The 24,199-nt window shown below is 41.0% G+C and overlaps 1 protein-coding gene across 3 annotated transcripts in view; it reads left to right on the top strand.

Moving 5' to 3' along the window:
* Positions 1 to 23,532, top strand: part of pgap6 (post-glycosylphosphatidylinositol attachment to proteins 6) — a 91,710-nt gene extending 68,178 nt beyond the window's left edge. The window contains exons 7-13 of one of the 3 annotated variants that reach the window (XM_057856695.1): positions 1,033 to 1,129; positions 7,968 to 8,082; positions 8,963 to 9,105; positions 11,933 to 12,111; positions 12,191 to 12,337; positions 12,415 to 12,531; positions 22,722 to 23,532. In XM_057856695.1, the coding sequence (XP_057712678.1) occupies positions 1,033 to 1,129; positions 7,968 to 8,082; positions 8,963 to 9,105; positions 11,933 to 12,111; positions 12,191 to 12,337; positions 12,415 to 12,531; positions 22,722 to 23,057 (1,134 nt within the window). In that variant the 3' untranslated portion in view covers positions 23,058 to 23,532. Of the gene's footprint in view, positions 1 to 1,032; positions 1,130 to 7,967; positions 8,083 to 8,962; positions 9,106 to 11,932; positions 12,112 to 12,190; positions 12,338 to 12,414; positions 12,532 to 12,879; positions 19,521 to 22,721 lie in introns of those variants that run through there. The other 2 variants (XM_057856697.1, XM_057856696.1) reach the window with 2 other exon arrangements.
* Positions 23,533 to 24,199: the final 667 nt, after the last annotated feature.

Below are 24,199 nucleotides of genomic sequence, written 5' to 3'. Positions count from 1 at the left end.
ATGGTGGTGGGAATGACCCCCCACCTCTTCAATCTCTGCAGCAATACTGACAGCACTCCTGTAAGCCCTCCATGACATTTTGGAGGGAAAATGACAAGCAGTACTCAATTTGGACATTTAGGGATGTGCGTTTTTTCAAAGGGGTGTACTCACTTTTGTTGCTAGGGGTTTAGATATTAATGGCTTTATTTTTAGTTATTTTGAGGGGAAAATAAATGAACTCTATTATATAAGATGCTCATAGACTACTTTTCATTGTGTCAAATTGTCATTTTGTCAATGTTGTCCCATGAAAAGATATACTTAAATATCTGCAGAAATGCGAGGGGTGTACTCACTTTTGTGATACACTGTATATGGGTTGGCTGGTTGTCAGTAACAATGCAGCATATGGGAACCCCCGCCGCCAAGTGGTGCTTCATGCAGCAGTGGCCGATAATTCATGCATTACAGTCGGCTACACTTGTGCAAAGGGCCCGCTGATTTTCTTGCGGTACCTTTGTAGGTAGCAGCTAGATATAGGTCAAATGTCACCCGAAGAGATGGACAGGAGATGTGAACAAGGCACTGTTGGAATGCTACTACTCTCGTAACCCTAGTGAGTATGGCTACATGCAGAGAATATGGGACATATATAGAGCATGCGCATGTGCTATTTTTTTTAGAAGGACCTGTAATGCCCCCTACTCCTTGAAATAGAAAAAGCTGTTGTTTTCTTGTGCGACAATGAAAAATAAACACTTTGGTGGTTGGGACTAGAGCAAAAAAGTGAAATGACGTGATCGGGCCCGATTTGCAATCACGTAATCGGATCAGGGAAATCCCTAGTAGCAACCATATCATCGAGCTCGTAATAGATTGAGTTAGAGGACGATTCTTTTTGGACAATCTTTGATAAACGGCTAAAGCGTTCACTCGTACAACACATTATTTAAATGTTGAATCTTAAATGTTGAATCTTTGGTAAGTTTTTGCAATGACAATATTTCGAATACTGTGTGAGTAATGTCCTCCTTTGCTTTGTTTGTACAGACTAATATAACATTGGGGAACAGCAGCACAGTGGTGGCCTGTCTCTCTCCCCGAGCACCAGTCCTTCAACTCAACGGATCCCTACCATGCCGCACAGGTACGACCTACATTCTAGCCAATCCAAACATAATACATATAGTCCCAGAACTAGGAATTTATTTAGTAAGATATCATACCTGAGTTGAATCAAAACTATATATATATATTTTTTAATGTTAGTTTTTTTATTATTGTTATTGTACATTGCTGTGGTGTTAAACGATTCGTTGGCATTGTTCGGATCACCAATCTCATTAGTGTGTGTTTCTGGTCGCTGGTATACAATGGGTGTTTTACTCAATTATTCAATTGATTATTCTGCCAAGTAATCATAAATTTAATTTTTTGTTGTTGCTGTCATCAGTGTTATTTTTGGCAACCCTTTTCATTTACCATCTTAGTCTTGGCCGCTTTCACACTAGCAATCTTTGGTCCGTTTAAACGGACCAGTGTTCTTCTTCTCAAATAGTCTGCTTTATTTTGTAAATGTGAACGTGCATCCTTCAGACCAAACAAACAAACTGTGGTACGCTTAAAAATCCTGGCTCTAGGTTCGCTTGAAGCACACCCGATCAGAGTGCGCTTTTGCTACTTTATGTGCAGCGTCACATTCTGGAGCTGTGATGCTACAGGCTGTGACTCTTCACGCAGGGTATCTTTCGAAGCAGAAGTATAGTGCGCACACTATTCTAAATCAACAATGTCAAGATAACAGACGATTAACCATGGCCAAATGTTGCTGTGCTGCGCTAAGCAGTTGCATTTGATCCAAAGAATCGGGTTCAAATGAAGCAGTTGTGTTTTGCATGCTGTTGCTGAATGGACCATGTGAGAGTATCAGTGGCTGAGACAGGCGGAGGCTCTCTGAGTGGCCGTTTCGTGAAGTCACTTAAGTGATTGCGTGCCTGTGTGACTTGGAGTACCACGCGGTTCCCTTTCGTGGTTTAATTTTCCCCTATGCATTTTTATATACTCCAGTGCTCTTGGCATCGAGTCGGGAGGAAGCGACCCCGCCGCGGGCCGATCGGAGACTTAATTCATGCTACATTATGTGCAGCGTCACAGAACCAGGCTGTGACGTTGCACGCTCCTTCCCCTCCCAGGAAGGAGGTATTTCCTCTTCTATTTGTCCAATCAATGAGTGCGCCTTTCGTCCACGTTATGCTACTTGGAAAGTTGGTTTGCCGCAGTGTTAATGCTGAACCTTTTGCTTGTCACAGATGTCAGTAAGTGTCATCTGGCAAATTATGTCACTAAGTCCATTTATGTCCAGCTCAGATCTTTTACAAACATTCAAAAGTGAGATCATTTGCCGAATGACACTAAATGACATCTGTTATAAACATTCATTAATGCTCATGACATTGTCATGTCATAATTATGATTGCCTAATGGCGCCACAGTCAAATGAAGTGTTACCAAATACCATAACTAGCAATTATTGAAACAACTAGAACATTAACTGAAGAAATGATTAGCACAGAACATGAACTGTGATTGTTATTTACATCTGTAGCGCTGCAATGCATGCTAGGAGGCATGTTGGACGACAACAGTGTTGACAGCAGCCGGCAGCAGAGGTTGACTGTCTTCCCCGAGGGAGCAGTGATGGTCAAATGAAGCTTTGCAGCCAATTGGTTCAAAGCTTCATGGTGATACATTTGCTCTTATGACAGTCTTATGATGCCACTGTCAAATAAAGTGTTACCGGTTAATATCTTTTGATGTAAATAGAGCTGAAACGAATACTCAAGTAACTCGAGTGTAAAAACTCATCCGAGTATTTTTATTTACCTCGAGGAATCGTTAAATTTTGCCAGCTCTAAGCATCACGTTTTGCCCGGACTACTTTTAATGCGGGACAATGCGCAGACGTCATGTGCGTAGAGGAAGAAGCAGTAGTACCTGATTGCAGCTGACAGCCGCTACAAATTACGCCGACGTTGCTAAAAACTACGCCCGCATGATGCTATGGTGGTAGCAGGTAGCGTCTGATGCGTCTCATAGATATCACATGTATGTAGAACTAGATGCAACATGACAGACTAGGCGGCATTAGTAAACAGCCACCATCTTAAAGCAGTAGACTTCTCAGCGCTAATAAATAAGAATGTTACTGTCACTCGCTCACGTAATGTTAGCCCTGCAGAGGGCTAGGTTTCTATTAATTATGACCACTGTCGATGCGTGGCTAACGTGTCTTACATACAGGCTTTATTTAATCTGTGAAAACAGCGCTGTAGAGTGATGTGGGTGTAAAATAAAAAATAATGCAATTTTAGGTCAGTAGTCATTGCTAGATAAAACACCAAGTAGCACTGGTCCCTAATGTGCTCCAATACAGCAGGTATCATACGTTTATTTTGAACACTGCAAAAACTCAAAATCCTATCAGGACTTACAGTTTAGACTAACTTAAAACTTAAGGCAAGGCAAATTTATTTATATTGCACAATTTAACACAAAGCAATTCAAAGTGCTTTACATCACATGAAGATCATAGAAATCACATTGAAATCAATAGAACGTAAAAACAATGACAATCGAAATAGGAAATAAAATTATACGTAAAAATCACATATAATCACAAATAGAATAGATAAATAAAAATAAATACTATTACTACTGCTAATAATTGAATTCAGCAATGGAGATAAGCGCAAGAGGAATAGAAAGCAAATAGATTGAAATATATAGACCATGGGTGTCCAAACCTGTCCGCAAGGGCCGCTGTGGGTCCTGGTTTTTGTTCCTACCAATCGAGCACAGACAGTTTAACCAATGAAGTTTGTGCTAAAACAAGCAGTACCTTACTACCATCAACTGATTACACTTGTGAGACACCAGATTGGTGAAAAGATGTCATCTTGTTTTGTAGGATTGAAATCCAGCACCCACCGCGGCCCTATGTGGAATAGTTTGGACACCACTGATATAGACAGTTATGGATATGCAATGCTAAACAAAAAAGTTTTTAGCCCTGATTTAAAGGAGCTAACAGTTTGAGCATACTTCAGACCTTCAGGTAACTTGTTCCAGAGGTGAGGAGCATAGTAACTAAATGCTGCCTCACCCTGCTTGGTTCTTGTTCTTGGAACATACAGGAGACCGGTTCCAGGTGACCTTGGGGGTCTAAATGTTTCATAGGAATCTAACAAATCAAGCATGTATTTTGGTCCAAGGCCATTAAGTGTTTTGTAGACGAGCAGTAGTATTTTATAGTCTATCCTTTGACTCACTGGAAGCCAGTGTAACGATTTCAAAACCGGTGTAATGTGGTCCAGTTTCCTTGTATTTGTGAGGACTCTGGCTGCAGCATTCTGTACTAGCTCCAGCTTCCTGACTGATATTTTTATGAAGACCACGAAATATACCGTTGCAATCCAATTTGCTGAACATGAATGCATGCATAGGTTTTTCTGTGTCTTGTTGAGTCAGAAGCCCCTTAATTCTGACTGTATTTTTTAGGTGGTAATAAGCAGATTTAGTGATGGACTTTAGATGGCTATCAAATTTTAGGTCTGAGTCAATAATTACACCAAGGTTTCTGACTTGATTTGTAGCTGTACAGTGCCTTGCAAAAGTATTCGGCCCCCTTGAATCTTGCAACCTTTCGCCACATTTCAGGCTTCAAACATAAAGATATGAAATTTAATTTTTTTGTCAAGAATCAACAACAAGTGGGACACTATCGTGAAGTGGAACAAAATTTATTGGATAATTTAAACTTTTTTAACAAATAAAAAACTGAAAAGTGGGGCGTGCAATATTATTCGGCCCCCTTGCGTTAATACTATGTAGCGCCACCTTTTGCTCCAATTACAGCTGCAAGTCGCTTGGGGTATGTTTCTATCAGTTTTGCACATCGAGAGACTGACATTCTTGCCCATTCTTCCTTGCAAAACAGCTCAAGCTCAGTGAGGTTGGATGGAGAGTGTTTGTGAACAGCAGTCTTCAGCTCTTTCCACAGATTCTCGATTGGATTCAGGTCTGGACTTTGACTTGGCCATTCTAACACCTGGATACGTTTATTTTTTAACCATTCCATTGTAGATTTGGCTTTATGTTTTGGATCATTGTCCTGTTGGAAGATAAATCTCCGTCCCAGTCTCAGGTCTTGTGCAGATACCAACAGGTTTTCTTCCAGAATGTTCCTGAATTTGGCTGCATCCATCTTCCCGTCAATTTTAACCATCTTCCCTGTCCCTGCTGAAGAAAAGCAGGCCCAAACCATGATGCTGCCACCACCATGTTTGACAGTGGGGATGGTGTGTTCAGGGTGATGAGCTGTGTTGCTTTTACGCCTAAGATATCGTTTTGCATTGTGGCCAAAAAGTTCAATTTTGGTTTGATTTGACCAGAGCACCTTCTTCCACATGTTTGGTGTGTCTCCCAGGTGGCTTGTGGCAAACTTTAAACGAAACTTTTTATGGATATCTTTGAGAAATGGCTGTCTTCTTGCCACTCTTCCATAAAGGCCAGATTTGTGCAGTGTACGACTGATTGTTGTCCTATGGACAGACTCTCCCACCTCAGCTATAGATCTCTGCAGTTCATCCAGAGTGATCATGGGCCTCTTGGCTGCATCTCTGATCAGTTTTCTCCTTGTTTGAGAAGAAAGTTTGGAAGGACGGCCGGGTCTTGGTAGATTTGCAGTGGTCTGATGCTCCTTCCATTTCAATATGATGGCTTGCACAGTGCTCCTTGAGATGCGTAAAGCTTGGGAAATCTTTTTGTATCCAAATCCGGCTTTAAACTTCTCCACAACAGTATCTCGGACCTGCCTGGTGTGTTCCTTGGTTTTCATAATGCTCTCTGCACTTTAAACAGAACCCTGAGACTATCACAGAGCAGGTGCATTTATACGGAGACTTTATTACACACAGGTGGATTCTATTTATCATCATCGGTCATTTAGGACAACATTGGCTCATTCAGAGATCCTCACTGAACTTCTGGAGTGAGTTTGCTGCACTGAAAGTAAAGGGGCCGAATAATATTGCACGCCCCACTTTTCAGTTTTTTATTTGTTAAAAAAGTTTAAATTATCCAATAAATGTTGTTCCACTTCACGATTGTGTCCCACTTGTTGTTGATTCTTGACAAAAAAAATTAAATTTCATATCTTTATGTTTGAAGCCTGTAATGTGGCGAAAGGTTGCAAGATTCAAGGGGGCCGAATACTTTTGCAAGGCACTGTGAGTGACATTGTGCTAAGGTGCCTACTTGTCTTCTACCTTTCCTTTTTTGGCCCAAAAATGATCACTTCTGTCTTCTCCACATTTACCTGGAGAAAATTCTGGCACATCCATTCATTGATTTGATGAATGTATTTACTAATTTACGAGACTAAGGGACTATAATCATATGGGGACACAGGAATGTACAGTTGTGTGTCATCTGCATAGGTGTGATAGGAGATGTCATACTGTTCCATAATCTGAGCTAGGGGAATCATATAGATGTTTAATAAGAGTGGTCCAAGAATTGACCCTTGAGGGACTTTACACGTGAATTTGGTTCGTTCTGACTGATGGTTTCCGATTGACACAAAGAAATCCCTATCATGTAAATAAGATGTGAACCACTGAAGAACAGTGTCAGTAAGCCATACCCACTGCTCCAATGTGCTGAGTAGTATGTTGTGATCAACCGTGTCGACTGCGGCGCTGAGATCCAATAGTAGCAGAACAGATGATTTGCTTGCATCGGTATTCAGACGAATGTCATTTAGGACTTTGATAGACATGGTCTCGGTGCTGTGTTGTGGCCGAAATCCAGACTGAAATGGGTTAAAAAGATTGTTTTGCATCATAAAAACCTGGATCTGTTCGAACACAACCCTCTCGATAATTTTCCCCAAGAATATCAGATTTGATTTAGGCCTATAATTACTAATGGTTGAGGCATCCAGATTAGGTTTTTTTTAGAAGACGTTTATTACTGCAGTTTTTAAAGTCTGTGGAAACTCTCCTGTTTGGAGAGAAGTATTTATAATCTGAAGTACGTCTGGGGCTATACAATGAAAAACAGTTTTGAAAAAGTTTGAAGGAAGGCTGTCAAGGCAGTATTTTGTGGGCTTTAATTTTGACACAATTTCTCTTAAAGTGGCATAGTCCAAGAGGCTAAACTGTCTAAGATTGACATGGGGGATATTTTGGGAGGCATTTAGTGTAACAATTGTCGATCTGGTTGTCTTGTTAATCTTAATTATTTTTTACCAGATCAAAAGAACTACTAATTACCAATTGTCTGTGACATTAAACTATTCTTATCAAACTCAAATTTAGGATCGCTCCATTTATGATGTTAACGAGTATTATATTCGTAATTATCATTTGTAAGGATTCAAATATGGGGAAAGTATATTCCATGTGTTTAGGCCATGATGTACAGGGGTTGGACTAAATAATGGAAACTCCTTAAACAGTCCACAAAAACTAATTTAATGTGTGTATTGTGTGTAGGTCCGTCTTTTGCAGCAGTTACAGCCTCAATTCTCCCTGGTATTGATTCATACAAATTGTGAATTGTTTCCAAAGGAATTTTAAGCCATTCTTCAGTTAGAATACCCTCTAATACTTTTAGAGACGATGGCGGTGGAAATCGACGTCTTCATTGAATCTCTAAAACTGACCATAAATGCTCAATAATGTTGATGCTCAATTTTATTAGAATGTTCCTCATGCCATTCCTTAATAATTATGTTCAGATGCCAAAATGGTAGGTGTTTCCATTATTTTGTCCAACCCCTGTATGCTCCAATTGTGTCACTGAAACCATGCAGTGTAATTTAGGGCTTAGTTATCACACCCAAAGCATCCAAATAATGGCTATAAACTGATCTTTGATTCTGAACATATATTGACACGTGACATGTGTGTGTGTTTCTGAAGCTTTGTTTGGAGGGTATGGCGTTAATGTGAACACCAGCTTTCCCAAAGCCGCAGTCCGGCTGCCCTTCCCGCAGTCGGCAACATGGTACCTCACTTTGCAACTAATGTGCAACAGGTAACTGGCACTCACTTTTCTTTAGTATCGACAAGATTCCTAAGCGTAACATGGGCGGCGCCCTCTTTGACGTTTTCTGCAACGTACTTCTGGTTTAGTGAGAACAACATGAAGTGCGACTAAAATAAGCAGTGTGTAGACACGGTTAAACTGCTAAATCAAACCTGAGGAATCCACGGAATTTCCAAAAATGGATTGCGCACGGTGTGGATGAGGCTCCGGGATTTTCTGTGCTGTACGTGGTTGTGTGAATGTTTTCTTCCACTGCCATTAAATGAATAAAATACAAAAATGTTGTGGTGACTCAGACATTTCTTCATGTTGTCCTCCTATGTCATGATGATGGTAGATGGATGCGGTATTTCCAAATTGTCTTTTTTGACGGATTTTGATGCGTGATGCCACTCCAGGTCCACTGTTGCTATCTGTCTTGGTTTTTTATGTCTTCCTCCTTTACCACGCCTGAATCAAATAATCAGGATCGTTATCATGCTTCTGCAGATATTGCTGATGAGCTGATCATTTGATTCAGGTGTGTTCAAGGAGGGGGACATGGAAAACAAGCTAAATAGCGGGTCTCGAGAAACGGACTTGCAGACCCCTGGGTTAGAGAATGTGGAAAACGGAAGTCGCCAGCAGAAATGCCTCGGAACCTCGGAAACTTGTCTATAGAATATAATATTAACATGATTAAAAATGATTTCGAATAAAAAAAAATGTTAAATATTTTTGTCTGTGCATCACAAACTTACTCCCAATTGCCAAAAATGTTAAGGAAAAGAAAATACTGTTGTCTGTCATGCAATTTTATACACCAAAATCTCCTTCACTGATAAATTCATTCTTTTATCAACAATGTTTCATTTACATCTGTTTGCAGCAGTGACTGCGGCAATATGTCTGCAGTGTCCGTGGAACCGGAGGTTTTTGTCAGCGCCTGTGTCGAGGACTGTGGCGCATTTGGTGAATGTAGACTGCTCAGGTCCTACACCTTCCTGTATGCTGCATGTGTGTGCAAGGCTGGTACGACAAAAACACATGACTATTCACTTCACTTTGCAAGGACCTTCCTTTCACTTAGTCTAGGTTTGTTATTGTTACAACCACAGTGCTCTTGGTCACTCTGAAATGTTTAAAATCCCCTCCTCTTATTATATTAGATGGGGCTTTGCAAGGCAAAGCCTTTCACAAAAGCTCCACCCCCATTACTGACGGTTGCTAAGCCTACTCAACACTTACAGCAAAGCAAAGTTTTGGGATCCTAAGATATACGTTCACAAAATGTTACACGAAAAATATAGAAAAAAATAAGTTCAAGGCGCTTATGAGAACACGGTTTACAAGGCGCCAAATGGAGTTTTGTCATGTACCTTTATGGCGTTATAGCGATGAGATCCTAGCAAGATATAATATTCGACAACAATAACTACAACTTTGACATCCAGTTTTAGCAACACTCTGGCGTTAGCTTAATCTTACCTTAAAATAACACATTGTGACTGTTTAATCCATTGGAACCCAGTTGTTTTTTTCGGCATTGGGAATGGAAAGACCCGCATTCATAGTGATATACGCTAGAGGTACCTTGTGTCTGATTTAGATATTCCAAAGGTGTGTTGCTTCAACATTTTGGTCATCCGCAGCTTGTGGATACTCATTGTCTTCTCCCATAAAGTTTTATGGCAGTTAGCAATCTCAAAACCACCAAATCAATCAGTTCGACAATTGGGTAGCCGAGAGTTTGTTGGATCATGCTCACTTAACAATGGTCTCTTGGACGTATTATTGGTCGTGGCTCTTTAGGAGGCGGAGTTAGTGAAAGGTCAATTTTGCAATATGATGAAAACGCAAATAATTGGGGATTCACTGTATACCTGTTAGGGATGTACCATAGACTTCATAATGTATTGATGAGGCGCGGGGCCGATTCGTAGGGGGCCTATCTCCGTCAAAGTTGACAGAGTGGAAACACAGACAAAGAGCTTTTTCCGTTGAAAATTCTTGAAAATAAATGCTTAAATCCCTGAATTCTTTATAGATATGGACGTAAAGCAGTCTCGATTCTTGGTTAAAAGCAAAACAAACAAAAAAAAATGTGCAGGTAGCATTTATTTTATGTTACTATTGCGAACTCTGAGGCTAGTCAGTAAGGAAGTTAGCAGCAGCCATATGTAGACAAAGAGCTTTTTCTGTTGAAAATTCTTGTGAATAAATGCTTAAATCCCTGAATTCTTTACATATATGGATGTAAAAGAGTCTCGATTCTTGGTTAAAAACAAAAAACAAAAAAAAAAAACGTGCAGGTAGCATTTATTTTACGTAAATATTCCGAAGTATAATGCCAGTGCTGTAGCGGCTAATTTCTCTCATTGAATTTTTTCGCAACATTTCAAAAAGCATGCATGGTATGAAATATATAATAATTACCTTGAATCCTCGAACAAATCACTCCTGAAACGATCCCTCCTGTTTGTATGCGGTACAGCTTTCGTACTTTTTCAACATAAATCCGACGTTGGATCCTAAATGTGTTAACTAACTGCGACCGACTGCGAATAACTGAAGCAGAGTACAGGACGGTCCCCTACTTGAAGGCGTTGCGCAGTGGCTGACGGATGTGACCCATCAATACAATTATGAAGTCTATGGATGTACTTAAAGCAAAACTCTTGGTCGAAACCAAAAACCGAATATTGGAAACACTTGGCTGAAAACCAAAAGGCTGAATACTACATGTAGAAGCCTAAATAACGTTTAGTTGGATATTCATGTTAATTGGGAATAATTTGTTTTGGGTTTGTGGGACGGGCTTGTGACGTCATGTTGTATGATATAAATGCTAAGCGAGACCTGTTTTGGGCGAGTCAGTTTGCGTTGGCAGGAAGGAGGAAATACAAGCCCAAACACTTTTTTGACCAATCTCTTTATCTCTACCTCTTTTTCTATTGATCTCTCAGTTGCTCTTTTGTTTACGTTTTTTGGATTAAAGAACGAACACATAACGAGCGGCGTGAGAGTTTCTCTTTTGGCTGCTTTTCAGCGGGCTAGTGAGGAAAACTGAAGAGGATAGCAGAGGGCTGAAGTGCTTTATGTTGTGAATCCTACACTACACATGTATACGATTCATTTTTAAATTATTTTATTTAATTATTTTCCAATTATTGCCCTTTTGCCTTAGCACTTTCCCCAGGAAACAAACTTTCTTGGACGTTTAGGACACTCGAAAAATGGGTCTCACGCCTCCAATTGCTTAGCTAAATGAGATGTCTATGTACGTTAGTGTGGAACTGTAGTTCACAACAACAAAAAACTATTCTGTTCTCGCTGAAACTAGTAAACCTCTTCACAAGGCTATTACAATTTCTCCTACTCCTTAAAATAAGACTCGCTGTTTTCTTGTGCAACAAGTGGAATCGATCGAGAGCCAGGCGGGTGGGCCGAATCCTGGCAGCAACATAGCCGAGCAAAGTCATTTAATAATGTACTGTATATATTTCCTTGATACCTCAAAATACTTCTAAACTGTGGACATGTCGGCTGTGAGCCAGTAGTGTTAGCGAGACAGCCTCAGCAAGCGTGTTACTTCTCGCCGTATTTTGATGATGTCATCACAAAAGGACTAAGGTTCTTCACACTTTTTGGTGGTCAACTTTCAGTCTTCAAAACTGATTATGTATTTTTAGCTGTTTTCGGCCAATGGTTTTCGGCACCGAATTTTCGGTCACATCTCTAATACCTATCAAACAAAAGGTAAGCTGTTATCTGCCACCTCTGTCATTACTGCGTCCGACAGGCCTCCTCATCACTATTAACAATATAAATGAATGTTGATGCAATTGTGTGTGTTTAGGTTGGAGGGGTTGGGGCTGCACCGATGACTCGACAGCACAGCCTCTCACCCGCCAGTTCGCAGCTACTCTCTTGCTAACCCTCAGTAACCTCAGCTTCCTGCCTGCAATAGTGGTTGCCATCAAACGCTTCTATATCACAGAAGCGTCAGTCTACCTCTTTACCATGTTCTTTTCTACGGTAACCCTCAAAAACACATCATAAAGTTGGGGTCCAATTTAAGCATTTAATTTTGTGTGTGTTGTTTTGTGTACTACAGTTTTACCATGCCTGTGACCAGCCAGGTAAAGTCGTGCTGTGCATCATGAGCTATGACACTCTCCAGTACTGTGACTTCCTCGGGTCTATTTGTTCCATATGGGTCACAATTTTGTGCATGGCTCGTGTCAGCAACATAGTGAAATATGTAAGACAATAGTTATCATCCTGATGCAAAGTATTTTACTTGGCAATTTAGACACCTCTCTGTTTATGTGCATGTAGACTCTCTTTCTTCTTGGGACTCTGCTTATTGCCATGTCACTGCAGCTGGACCGCAGAGGACTTTGGAACCTGCTGGGCCCCATCCTCTCTGCATTACTTTTCATGGTGGCCATTTGGGTAAGTGATGCATTCCAGTCAATGTCGAGTATCGTACACTGCTGGCAAAAAGTATTGGCACCCCTGCAATTCTGTCAGATACTTTAATATAATTATTATTTATCCCAGAAAATGATTGAAATTACAAATTCTTTGGTAGTAATATCTTCATTTTTCTTGCAATGAAAAACACAAAACAGAATGAAAAAAAAAATCATTATCATTTTACACACAACTCCAAAAATTGGCCGGACCAAAGTATTGGCAGCCTTTGAAAAATTGTGTGATGCTTCTCTAAATTGTGTAATTAATAGCACCTGTTACTACTGCCAATTAAAATGAATTAAAGTTGACTCAACCTCTGTCCAGTGTCCTTGTATGTACCACATTGAGCATGGAGAAAAGAAAGAAGACCAAAGAACTGTCTGAGGACTTCAGAAGCCAAATTGTGAGGAAGCATGGGCAATCTCAAGGCTACAAGTCCACCTCCAAAGACCTGAATGTTCCTGTGTCTACCGTGCGCAATGCGCAGTGTCATCAAGACGTGTAAAGCCCATGGCACTGTGGCTAACCTCCCTACATATGGATGGAAAAGAAAAATTGACAAGAGATTTCAACGAAAGATTGTGCGGATGGTGGATAAAGAACCTCGACTAACATCCAAACAAGTTCAAGCTGTCCCGCAGTCCGAGGGTACAACAGTGTCAACACGTACAAGCCGTCGGCGTCTAAATGAAAAGGGACTCTATGGTGGGATACCCAGGAAGATCCCTCCTCTGACCCAGAGACATAAAAAAATCAGGCTTGAGTTTGCAAAAACTTACCTGAGTAAGCCAAATACGTTTTGGAAGATTGTTCTCTGGTCAGATGAGACAAAAGTAGAGCTTTTTGGGAAAAGGCATCAACACAGAGTTTACAGGAGGAAAAAAACGAGGCCTTCAAAGAAAAAAATAGTCCCCACAGTCAAACATGACGGAGGTTCCTGGATGTTTTGCCGTTGCTTTGCTGACTCTGGGACTGGGCTGCTTGACCGTGTGCATGGCATTATAAAGTCTGAAGACTACCAACAAATTTTGTAGCATAATGTAGGACCCAGTGTGAGAAAGCTGGGTCTGCCTCAGAGGTCATGGGTCTTCTAGCAGGACAATGACCCAAAACACACTTCAAAAATCAGTAGAAAATGGTTTGAGAGAAAGTACTGGAGACTTCTGAAGTGGCCAGTAATGAGTCCAGACCTGAATCCCTGTGCAGAGATCTGAAAATGGCACCTTTCAAATTTCAGAGACCTGGAGCAGTTGACCAAAGAAGAATGGTCTAAAATTCCAGCAGAGCATTATAAGAAACTTATCGATGGATACCGGAAGCGTTTGTTCGCAGTTATTTTGTCTAAAGGTTGTGCTACCAAGTATTAGGCTGATGGTGCCAATACTTTAGTCTGGCCCATTTTTTAAGAGTTTGGTGTAAAATGATAATGATTTTTTTTTTCTTCATTCTCTTTTGTGTTTTTTCATTCCAAGCAAAATAAAATAAGAAATTACTACCAAAGCATTTGTAATTGTAATCATTTTCTGGGAGAAATTGAGCATTATCTGACGGAATTGCAGGGGTGCCAATTAGAGCCTAGTTCGGGCCTAAAAAATCCAGCCCGACCCGACACGGCCCGCTGGTATTGAGGCCCGACCCGGCCCGAGCTCGATCACTTAACTAGATTTGCAGGCCCGAGCCCGAAAAACCCGATTTTTTTTTTTTTTTTTTTTTTTTTGAGTGACGCGGAAAAAACGCAGCAGCAGCAATTTATTTTCATTTCTTCGAGTTGGCAGAAAAAAACGCAAGTTTTCTTAATGTTTAAATAATCTACATATTTTTTTTAGAATTATCAAAGCATTCACACAACGAAATAACGCTGGGAAAGTTTGTTAAACATATTTCTGAGTGTGTGGGATATTGTTCTCACATGGACGCGCCTCTCTGACAAGGAGAGGGAACAGGAGAGGGCGGCGCCTCGGCCGTGCAGCGGGAGGACAAGAAGAAAAAGCGGCCGGCGCCACGGCATTCGTGCACACGCACAAGCAAAAGCGCAATACAGAGAGCCTGCTCTCCATTTTATTTATTTTTATTTTTTTTATTTTTTTTGAGTGACACGGAAAAAACGCGACAGCAGCAATTTATGTTCATTTCTTCGAGTTGGCAGAAAAAAACGCAAGTTTTCTTAATGTTTAAATAATCTACATATTTTTTTGAGAATTATCAAAGCATTCACACAACGAAATAACGCTGGGAAAGTTTGTTAAACATATTTCTGAGTGTGTGGGATATTGTTCTCACATGGACGCGCCTCTCTGACAAGGAGAGGGAACAGGAGAGGGCGGCGCCTCGGCCGTGCAGCGGGAGGACAAGAAGAAAAAGCGGCCGGCGCCACGGCGTTCGTGCACACGCACAAGCAAAAGCGCAATACAGAGAGCATGCTCTCCATTTTTTTTTTTTTTTTTTAAATAATTTATTAGTCCGGCATGGCGGCCCGACCCGACCTGACCCGAACGTGAATGCTTAAATTGTGGGCCCTCGGGTTCGGGTTCGGGCACAAAATCTAACCTCTAGTGCCAATACTTTTGGCCAGCAGTGTATTTCAGAAATTGATATGCTGCTTCTGTTTACATTGGATAGTTTTATGTTGCAGTACAAATTGATGCATTTGACATTTGACCTGGGAGTCTAGGTGCCCTAGGCAAAATTGTAGTTAGAACCTCCCCCCCTCAAATATGACTACATATTTTTTAGATATTGTATATTTTCGGGGTTCGTACAGGTCCTCGAAATCCTTGAAAATGTTTGGATTTTACTGTAATGTTTTCAAGGCTTAACTCTGCCCAGGGCTTAATTTGTAAATCATAAGGTCCCGGAACGCAAAGTACATTTGACAGCGCAGGGATGACGAGACGGTCACTTGTCCCGGAACATACGCAGACAATGGTGCTGAAAACAACACGCAAATGCCCACTTGACTTGCCCTACTGGAGGACTTACAAGCCTCAATTTCAGATAATATCCATGGTACAAATGTTATCACAACAATTTACAATTATTTAGGCTACACTCTGCACAGCACGGGCAATTGCCCACATAACCACAGGTGGGACTTACAGTAACATACAGTCTAACTTGTAAAACAAAACAAAAAAAAATTCAGATTACAATAAATAACACAAACCCATTCGTTTGCGAGTGTCATCCTCTCTGTGTTCTCTGGCCCCAAAGTTCCCACCACCTTACAAATTGTGCAGCCCAAACCCGAATTTCCCATAAGGGTACTGGCTTGTTGCTCCGGCTATTGGTGGTCCACCTGGCTGACTGCTGGCGCTGTAGCTGGCCCCCACTCCGGGTGGCACTGATCCTGACCAGCTGCTGCCACGGTAGCGGCCTCCTGCCCCGCCTTAGCTGGCTGTCCGTGAACCTAGCTAGCTGCTGCAACGCTAGCCTCCTGCTGGCATGATCGCTGCAGTTGTCCTCATTGCCTGTTGTTGCTTTTCTGACTCGTTTTGAACTATTTTCCCTTTAAAAAAAAACAAAAAAAAAACGATAAATTAAATGCAACTGTCTTTTTGGCATGTTGAAATACCGTTTGATCCTGACAGCTTGATCCCCAGATGCCGCAAATTTCCAGTTTTTTTTTTTTTTTTTGTCAGGAGAGTGATTTGTTGGTCCAATTTTTTTAGTGCATCAACAAATCTCCGACTCTTTCAAATGACATTGAATTTTTGTAAACAACATGCAATTCTCTGTAAAGGAATTTATGCATATTATTATTTTATTTCAATACTGTAATGTCTGTAACTATGCACGGTCCCTTTAAGAGATGCTGGGACTGGAGAGCTGTGAGGTAGTAGGAAGCGAGGGGGGGACGGGCGAGAAGCAAAAGTTTGCGGTCGAATGTGGCGGCAGTCCGCTGTTATTTTGTTTATTGTTTTTGTATTGTTGCTACAATAAAGTGGAGAAAGCCATCAATGACTCCTCTCCTTCTTTACCCCCATTCGGGGCTGTTTTGATACATTTAAAAATATATATATTTATATTTATTTTATATTTATATATATATATTTTTTTAAATTTATATTATTATTATTTTCTATACACGAGAAGTGCTGGATCTGCCAAAATAAGTCCCGGAACATAGGGAGGCCAAAATCAACACCTTCCTCAGCATCCTCAACACCTTCACGTCTGGTTATGTGGAGGGTGCTTGGACATCAACTGATACAATGAACCCACTCGAATTGACAATACGTGAAAATCCATGGCAATCAGTAGCCACGTTTACATGCTGACTTTTATTCCTACCGATTCAAATCATTCCGAATGGAAATTTCACATCAGCTGTTTACATGTCACTTCATCTATTCCGATCCAGCGTTTACATGTGTCTGCCTTTATTCCGAAAGGACGTTTGACAACTGCCGTCTGACATGCGCAGATTAATCAAAACAAAGCGTCGCGTTGCAAAACATGGAGATCGATCGTCAGATCAGCTGCTGTTCTAACTTTTCGAGTGGAAACAAAACTTCAGAATGACACGCCGTTCATTTAAAAAGTTGTGTGGGTGCGCTGTGCGTGTGCTTGGAAGCCATGTTGCATGTGACGTTTCTTACGTCTATAAGTGACGTCACCACGTCAGTACGGAGCATGTGCAGAAAGAACGCAACCAGACACCATTCCGCTTCCCTGTTTACATGATATAATTTTACTTCTAATCGGTTTGGGAAAAGGAATATTCCACCCCTGTGAATCGGAATGAAATTCCATTCGGTTTGGGCCTGTTCATTCCGAATGAGGTGTTTATATGGAACACATTTATTCGGTTTGAACAAATATTCCGATTGTAATCGGAATATTTGGCTCCATGTAAATGTGGCAAATGACTCTTGAACGAAATGTGAAGATTATGACTGGACTGATACACAATATGCTGTTTGTGCGTCCCGGGCTGATGGGGGACGGGTTTCGATAAGCATCTGCTTTTCCCGTCTTTCCTTGTCTGTCTTCGTCTTTCCTTCGGGTAAAATTCCACACTCTGAAACTGTCAATGATTTTTTGATGATGATGACAATGACAATAAATTCATTCATTCATTCATTCATCAACTGGTGACGGATCTTGTTACAGCAGGATCTGGCAACAATTAACCCGATTCTCTGCTATTCGTCGTTTAATCCGGCCGAGAGCCACTTTGCTCGGCTTCGTCGCCGTTAGGACTCTGCCTACTCGACTGGCTCTCAATTGACTCCCCTTGTCGCGCAACAAAATAGCCACTTACCTTATTTTAAGGAGTAGGAGAGATTGTAATAGCCATGTAAAGAGTTATTTGTTGTTGTGAACTCATTCCACACAAACGTACAATGAGATATCATTTGGCTTAGCAATTGGAGGAGTGAGCGCCATTTGTGTCCCAGCTCCAGAAAGCGCTTTTGTCAAGATTTCCTCAGCCGTGGCTTGTGTCTCCGTCCATCGAACACAATGCTATCAATGAGGTAGCACCTCTGCTATTGTACAGTTTGCCAAAAAGTGCTCGCATGTTGCCGCTTTTTCTGTAGACCGAGTGAATTTTTACAGCTTTTTCCTGCAGAAAGAGTGAATTTTGATGGTGAAAAAAAGTCAATGTTTGAAATTCAGATTCAAAATATGGTGCCACTGATGGACGGGAAAAATCCGTGTATGAAATTCAAATTCAAAATCTGGTGGCACAGATTTACTTCCACACGCTATCTACTAACACAGTGGGATTCCCACACATTTTAATGTCAACGAGCGCAAGAGGAACAAAACAACAAGAGGTTCAGGGTGCCATCTGACTCATGGTCACGAATTAAGACAAGTCATTTTGAAAATAATTAATAATTTTATTTTTACGTTTAATGAATTAAATGTACTTTATATGTTACACATGTTTAGGAAGCTTAGCTTCTGTACTTGGGGGTCGGACCGCCAAAGACCCTTCCTTTGGCTGCCGCCCAACTCTCTACGCACCCGACCCCTTTGGGCCCTCCCATAGGTGGTGGGGCCATGGAAAGGGGGACCCACGTTACCTTTTCAGGCTGTGCCCAACCAGGCCCCACCAGACGCTCGCCTTTGAACCCCACCTCCATGCCTTGTTCCAACGGGAGGCTCCGGTAACCTGCGTCTGGGCAAGGGAAACTTGAGTCCATTTGTGTTTTTCTTCATAAGTGGTCTTTTGAGCCATGCATAGTCTGGCCCCTCACCTACGACCTGTTTGCAAAGGGTGACCCTGCCAGGAGCATGAAAACCCAGAGGCCCCGGGGACGACCCAGGACGCGCTGGAGAGACTGTCTCTCGGCTGGCCTGGGAACGCCTTGGGTTCCCCTCGGAGGAGCTGGTTGAAGTGGCTGGGGAGAGGGAAGTCTGGCCTTTCCTGCTAAATCTGCTGCCCCCTTGACCTGACCCCAGATTAAGCAGTAAAGGATGGATGGATGGATGGATGGATGGATGGATTTGGGAAGCGTAGCTTGAGTATCAATGTTGGAATATTCTGTTGTGGAGTGTCTGTTCACAAAATATGACTTGAAAATTGAAACCAGAACGGGAGTGAGAACGTTCACACGGTTTAATCCAATGAAGCAGAGCTCCAGGTGTGTTTTGGGCTTTTGGGAAGGGAAAGACACTCCTTTATACACTGCGAAAAGTATTGGCACCCCTGTAATTCTGTCAGATAATGCTCAATTTCTCCCAGAAAAGGATTGCAATACAAATGCTTATTTTGCTTGCAATGAAAAAACACAAAAGAGAATGGGGGGGAAAAAAATCATTATCATTGTACACAAAACTCCAAAAATTGGCTGGACAAAAGTATTGGCACCCTCAGCATAATACTTGGAAGCACAACCTTTAGAGAAAATAACTGCGAACAACCACTTTCGGTATCCCATCAATGAGTTTCTTACAATGCTCTGCTGGAAGTTTAGACCATTTTTCTTTGGCCAACTGCTCCAGGTCTCTGAGATTTGAAGGGTGCCATTTTCAGATCTCTCTACTGGTGTTCTATGGGATTCAGGTCTGGACTCATTTCCAGCCACTTTAGAAGTCTCCAGTGCTTTCTCTCAAACCATTTTCTGCTGCTTTTTGAAGTGTGTTTTGGGTCATTGTCCAGCTGGATGACCCATGACCTCTGAGGGAGCCCAGCTTTCTCACACTGGGCCCTACATTATGCTGCAAAATTTGTTCGTAGTCTTCAGACTTCATAATGCCATGCACACGGTCAAGCAGTCCAGTGCCAGAGGTAGCAAAGCAACCCCAAAACATCCAGGAACCTCCACCATGTTTGACTGTGGGGACTGTGTTCATTTCTTTGAAGGCCTCGTTTTTTTTTCCCCCTGTAAACCGTATATGATTTATTTTCCCAAAAACTCTACTTTTGTCTCATCTGACCAGAGAACATTCTTTCAAAACGTTTTTTGGCTTTCTCAGGTAAGTTTTGGCAAACTCCAGCCTGGCTTTTTTTATGTCTCTGGATCAGACGTGGGGTCTTCCTGGGTATCCTAGCATCGAGTCCCTTTTCACTCAGACGCCGACGGATAGTACGGGTTAACCCTTTAAGGTCTGGGCCTATTTTGTCTGATTTTGCATGCCTTTGAAGTTGCCTTTATATTTCAAAGACAGAATTGTTTACGATTTGGTCCCTTTTTTTGTGACACCTTGAACTTCATGTCCAAACTGTTGTTTCCTTCACAGACCAATTATAAATCATCATTTTGGGCCCAAAAAGACCAAAAATTCCAAAATCGTTTTGTCAAAATGTTTAATATTGATGTCCAATTGACAACCAAACATGCGTAACGAACTGTTTTGAAACTTTGTAATATTTATTCAACATGTTAGGATGAACATTCAACCCCAAAAATTTAGAATAAATAGTCTTTTATTTGACAATTCAACATAAACAACAGGTATAGCCATAGGCGTTTTTTGCATTTATACATGCTCTAGTCAAAACAGGTTATATACAGCAGACCAAACAGTGAAGAACAGTGAAAAAATATACCATCTAACACAAAAAGTGTTTAGAGGCCATCTCTTTATGAGTTTAGGTATTGCGGCCCATCACCCGATGAAAACTATGTACACACAATCAAGCTTCTTGAACACACATTTATATACACAAATTGAGAAGACTGATTGTGGGAAATATATATATATATATATATATATATATATATATATATATAACTGGGGAAAAAAGTATTTTCAAAAATATTTACAATAAACAAGTTAAATTTTTTTCAGGCATGCCACTCCGAAAAGCAGTTTCGTCCTGGAATTAGACACAGGGCTACATCACACAGCCCACACTTCCATGGGGTGTCGGTCCTCTTTCCACCCTTCCATTTTCATTTCACTTTACTTTCATTGTCACTATAAATGTACATGAACCAAAAGTCAGTATTTATGAAAATAATAAAGTATAAAATAAAAATATATACAGCAATAAATAATAATGGAAATCTATATGCATGACAATAGAAAGAATACCATAGCTGAATATGTGCTACATCCCTAATCTTCATATAGAAAGAAGACCACAAATTATACTTTGATTTGATATGCACATTTTATTATTATATACACAAACACGCACTTATATTGCATCAAAATTAACTTTGTCTTGCAATATCAAAAGAAACTTTCAAAAGAAACTTTTACAGCATTAAAAAAAAAAAAAAAAAAAAGTGAGTTGGCTTACCTCTGCTCGTCGATGGCGTCACCCACGTGTTCAAATCCGTCACTATCTTCACTCGAGGACTCTTCCGAAGAAGACGATGATGACGAATTTGGACCACCCTCTTCCTCAAGTTGATCAAAAAGCACAATTGCTTGCGCTAAATTTAGTTTTCCGTTCATTCTCAAAGTCACACAAAGTCGCTCGCTCGCTTGCTCGATTCAAACGGCCGTCGCTCGCCCCCTCGCTGCTTCAGAACACTCCTCCCTCTCGTTCGGTGGAACCTCGCACGGCAGTTATATTTATTTTTAAAAAAACGCATTTTGTGCTTCCACTGTGACTTCGAAAGGGTTCGTTTGATTTGTGTTTTTTTTCATGGAGCTTCCGTTTTGAAAAAGGACAAGAAATGATGGAAATATAGACATAAACAAATGATCCATGCAGCGTTTTAATGTTTTTTTGAGAGGACAATAAAACTATAAAACTTAAATGACAATATCTCACGTTTTAGTTGGTCGATTAACTTCAAATAACAACGAGAGTAAACCGCAACTTCCGCACTTTAAAACGAGACCAACCAACGGCATGGGGGTGACGTAATTAAAACGCGAGGGTGCTTCAAAGACGACGTGCCCTGAGGACGCGCCGGCGCGTCCTTCGACTCTCAAGGGTTAATAATACTGTTGTACCTTCGGACTGCGGGAGAGCTTGAATTTGTTTGGATGTTCGTCGAGGTTCTTTATCCACCATCCGCACAATCTTTCGTTGAAATCTCTCATCAATTTTTCTTTACCGTCCACATCTAGGGAGGTTAGCCACAGTGCCATGGGCTTCACACTTATTGATGACTCTGTGCACAGTATACACAGGAACATTCAGGTCTTTGAAGATGGACTTGTAGCCTCGATATTGCCCATGCGTCCTCACAATTTTGCTTTTCAAGTCCTCAGACAGTTCTTTGGTCCTCTGTCTTTTCTCCATGCTCAATGTGGTACACACAAGGACACAGGACAGAGGTTGAGTCAACTTTAGTCCATTTTAACTGGCTGCAAGTCTGATTTAGTTATTGCCACCATCTATTATGTGCCACAGGTAAGTAACAGGTGTTGTTAATTATACAAATTAGAGAAGCATCACAAGATTTTTTAAAGGGTGCAATACTTTTGTCCGGCCCATTTTTGGAGTTTTGTAAAATGATAAATGATTTTTTTCCCATTCTTTTTTGTGTTTTTTTTCATTGCAAGTAAAATGAATGAAGATATTACTACCAAAGGATTTTTTAAGTGCAATCATTTTCTGTCGAAATTAAACATTATCTGACAGAATTGCAGGGGTGCCAATACTTTTGGCTAGCAGAGTGCTGTTGGTACTTTGTATCCGATTAAGATACAAATGGCTTTTTAAAATATAATTGTATTGCTCTGTCCCTGATTGTAAACAACATTTGCAGCGGGAACAATTGAAACACTCAATCATTATATGTTGACAGGTATGCCGTGGAGTTCAGCGACGCCATTGTTACCCACCGTCCTGGCAGAGATGGGTATTCTACCTTCTCCCTGGAACGCTGTGTGCCTTCATCGGGATGTGTTTGTACATTTTTGCCGAGACGGAAGACAACTACTACTACACGCATTCAATTTGGCACATCCTCGTGGCCACCTGCGTGGTCTTCCTGCTACCACCGCGCGAAAGGAGCCTGGCTGCCGTCAACTGGACCATGGGATGGCGAAAGGATTGGAAATGGACGTGCCGCTGGACACCTCGCATCTGTGGCTATACGCTGTGCCCAAGCAGCAAAGATGAGCTCAACACTGTCACTTAATGTTGTCACACTGATTCTGTCAGACTGCTGCAACTCTCAAACCAGGCGCACTTTTAAAATGAAGTGGATGATTCTGCACATTCCTCATATTAGCATTGACAATGCCTCTGGCTTTATTTTTACCCCAAAAGTTCAAACTAGAAGATTTGCACAAATCTTAAAAATGACATTTCATTCCCTCCTGATCCTTTAGTCCTATTTAGCTAGAAAAATAAAATAAAATAACTGAGGTTAATGCTAAGCTCTTTTACTCATCGATAATGATTGACAAACCAGATCAGGGGATCCACTTCACAAGGCAGATTTAATGAAAGGGGGGAAATTGCGAGGTTTGGGTAATACAAAAAGAGATTCCTCAGTCAACTTCCAGTTCTTCTGTTTCTGTCCTCTTTCAGAGCCAGACGCCATTTAACCTCTCAGTCAACAGACGTCTGTTTTTTTTTTTTTTTTTTTTTTTTTAAATCAGTCTAGAGTTCATCAAGCCCCGTCAGGTGTTATTAACCTTTTTCATTGACACGCCATGCCCTCCTGTCAAAAATTCCATACATGAAGGTGTAGCATTATTGTCTGAAGATGATGCTCAGTCTGCACATGAATGTATTTGAATTCTCAGGCACTTTTTGATTGGCAGCGTTCCACATCTAAGGCAATCATTTACGTACATATAGTACACATAGGTGATTAGTAACGCGTTACATTTTGTCGAGTAACTTTTTGAGAAAAATGTACTTCTGAGAGTAATTTTACAAAGCCATATTTTATACTTGAGTAGATTTGTGAAGAGGAAATGCTACTAATATCGCCGCAATTTTGTGCTACACTTGAGTCCTAACATTTTTTTTCTTTATTTTTTTATATAGATTTGACTTTATTTTTGCCAGAGATGCCCACAGTGGCTCTTTCAGTTTCAGCAATGAGATTTGGTAACAACAATCACACGACTCCATTATACCAATTAGACTCAAGCTTGCCGTTCTATGACCACGCCGGCCTGTTCAATCATGTGGCGTCTTTAAAGTGCCGTAAAAAATGAAGTATTTGACATAGAGCGCCCCTGTCAACATGACTTCAAAGTGCGGCTTTTAATCTCTCGCAGTTTTTATTTGGCACCGATTGACCACGGAAAACCAGAGATATGATCC

Source organism: Corythoichthys intestinalis, chromosome 14, assembly GCF_030265065.1.
Source record: "Corythoichthys intestinalis isolate RoL2023-P3 chromosome 14, ASM3026506v1, whole genome shotgun sequence".
NCBI classification, from domain to species: Eukaryota; Metazoa; Chordata; class Actinopteri; order Syngnathiformes; family Syngnathidae; genus Corythoichthys; species Corythoichthys intestinalis.
This window is presented reverse-complemented; position numbering and strand designations above follow the sequence as displayed.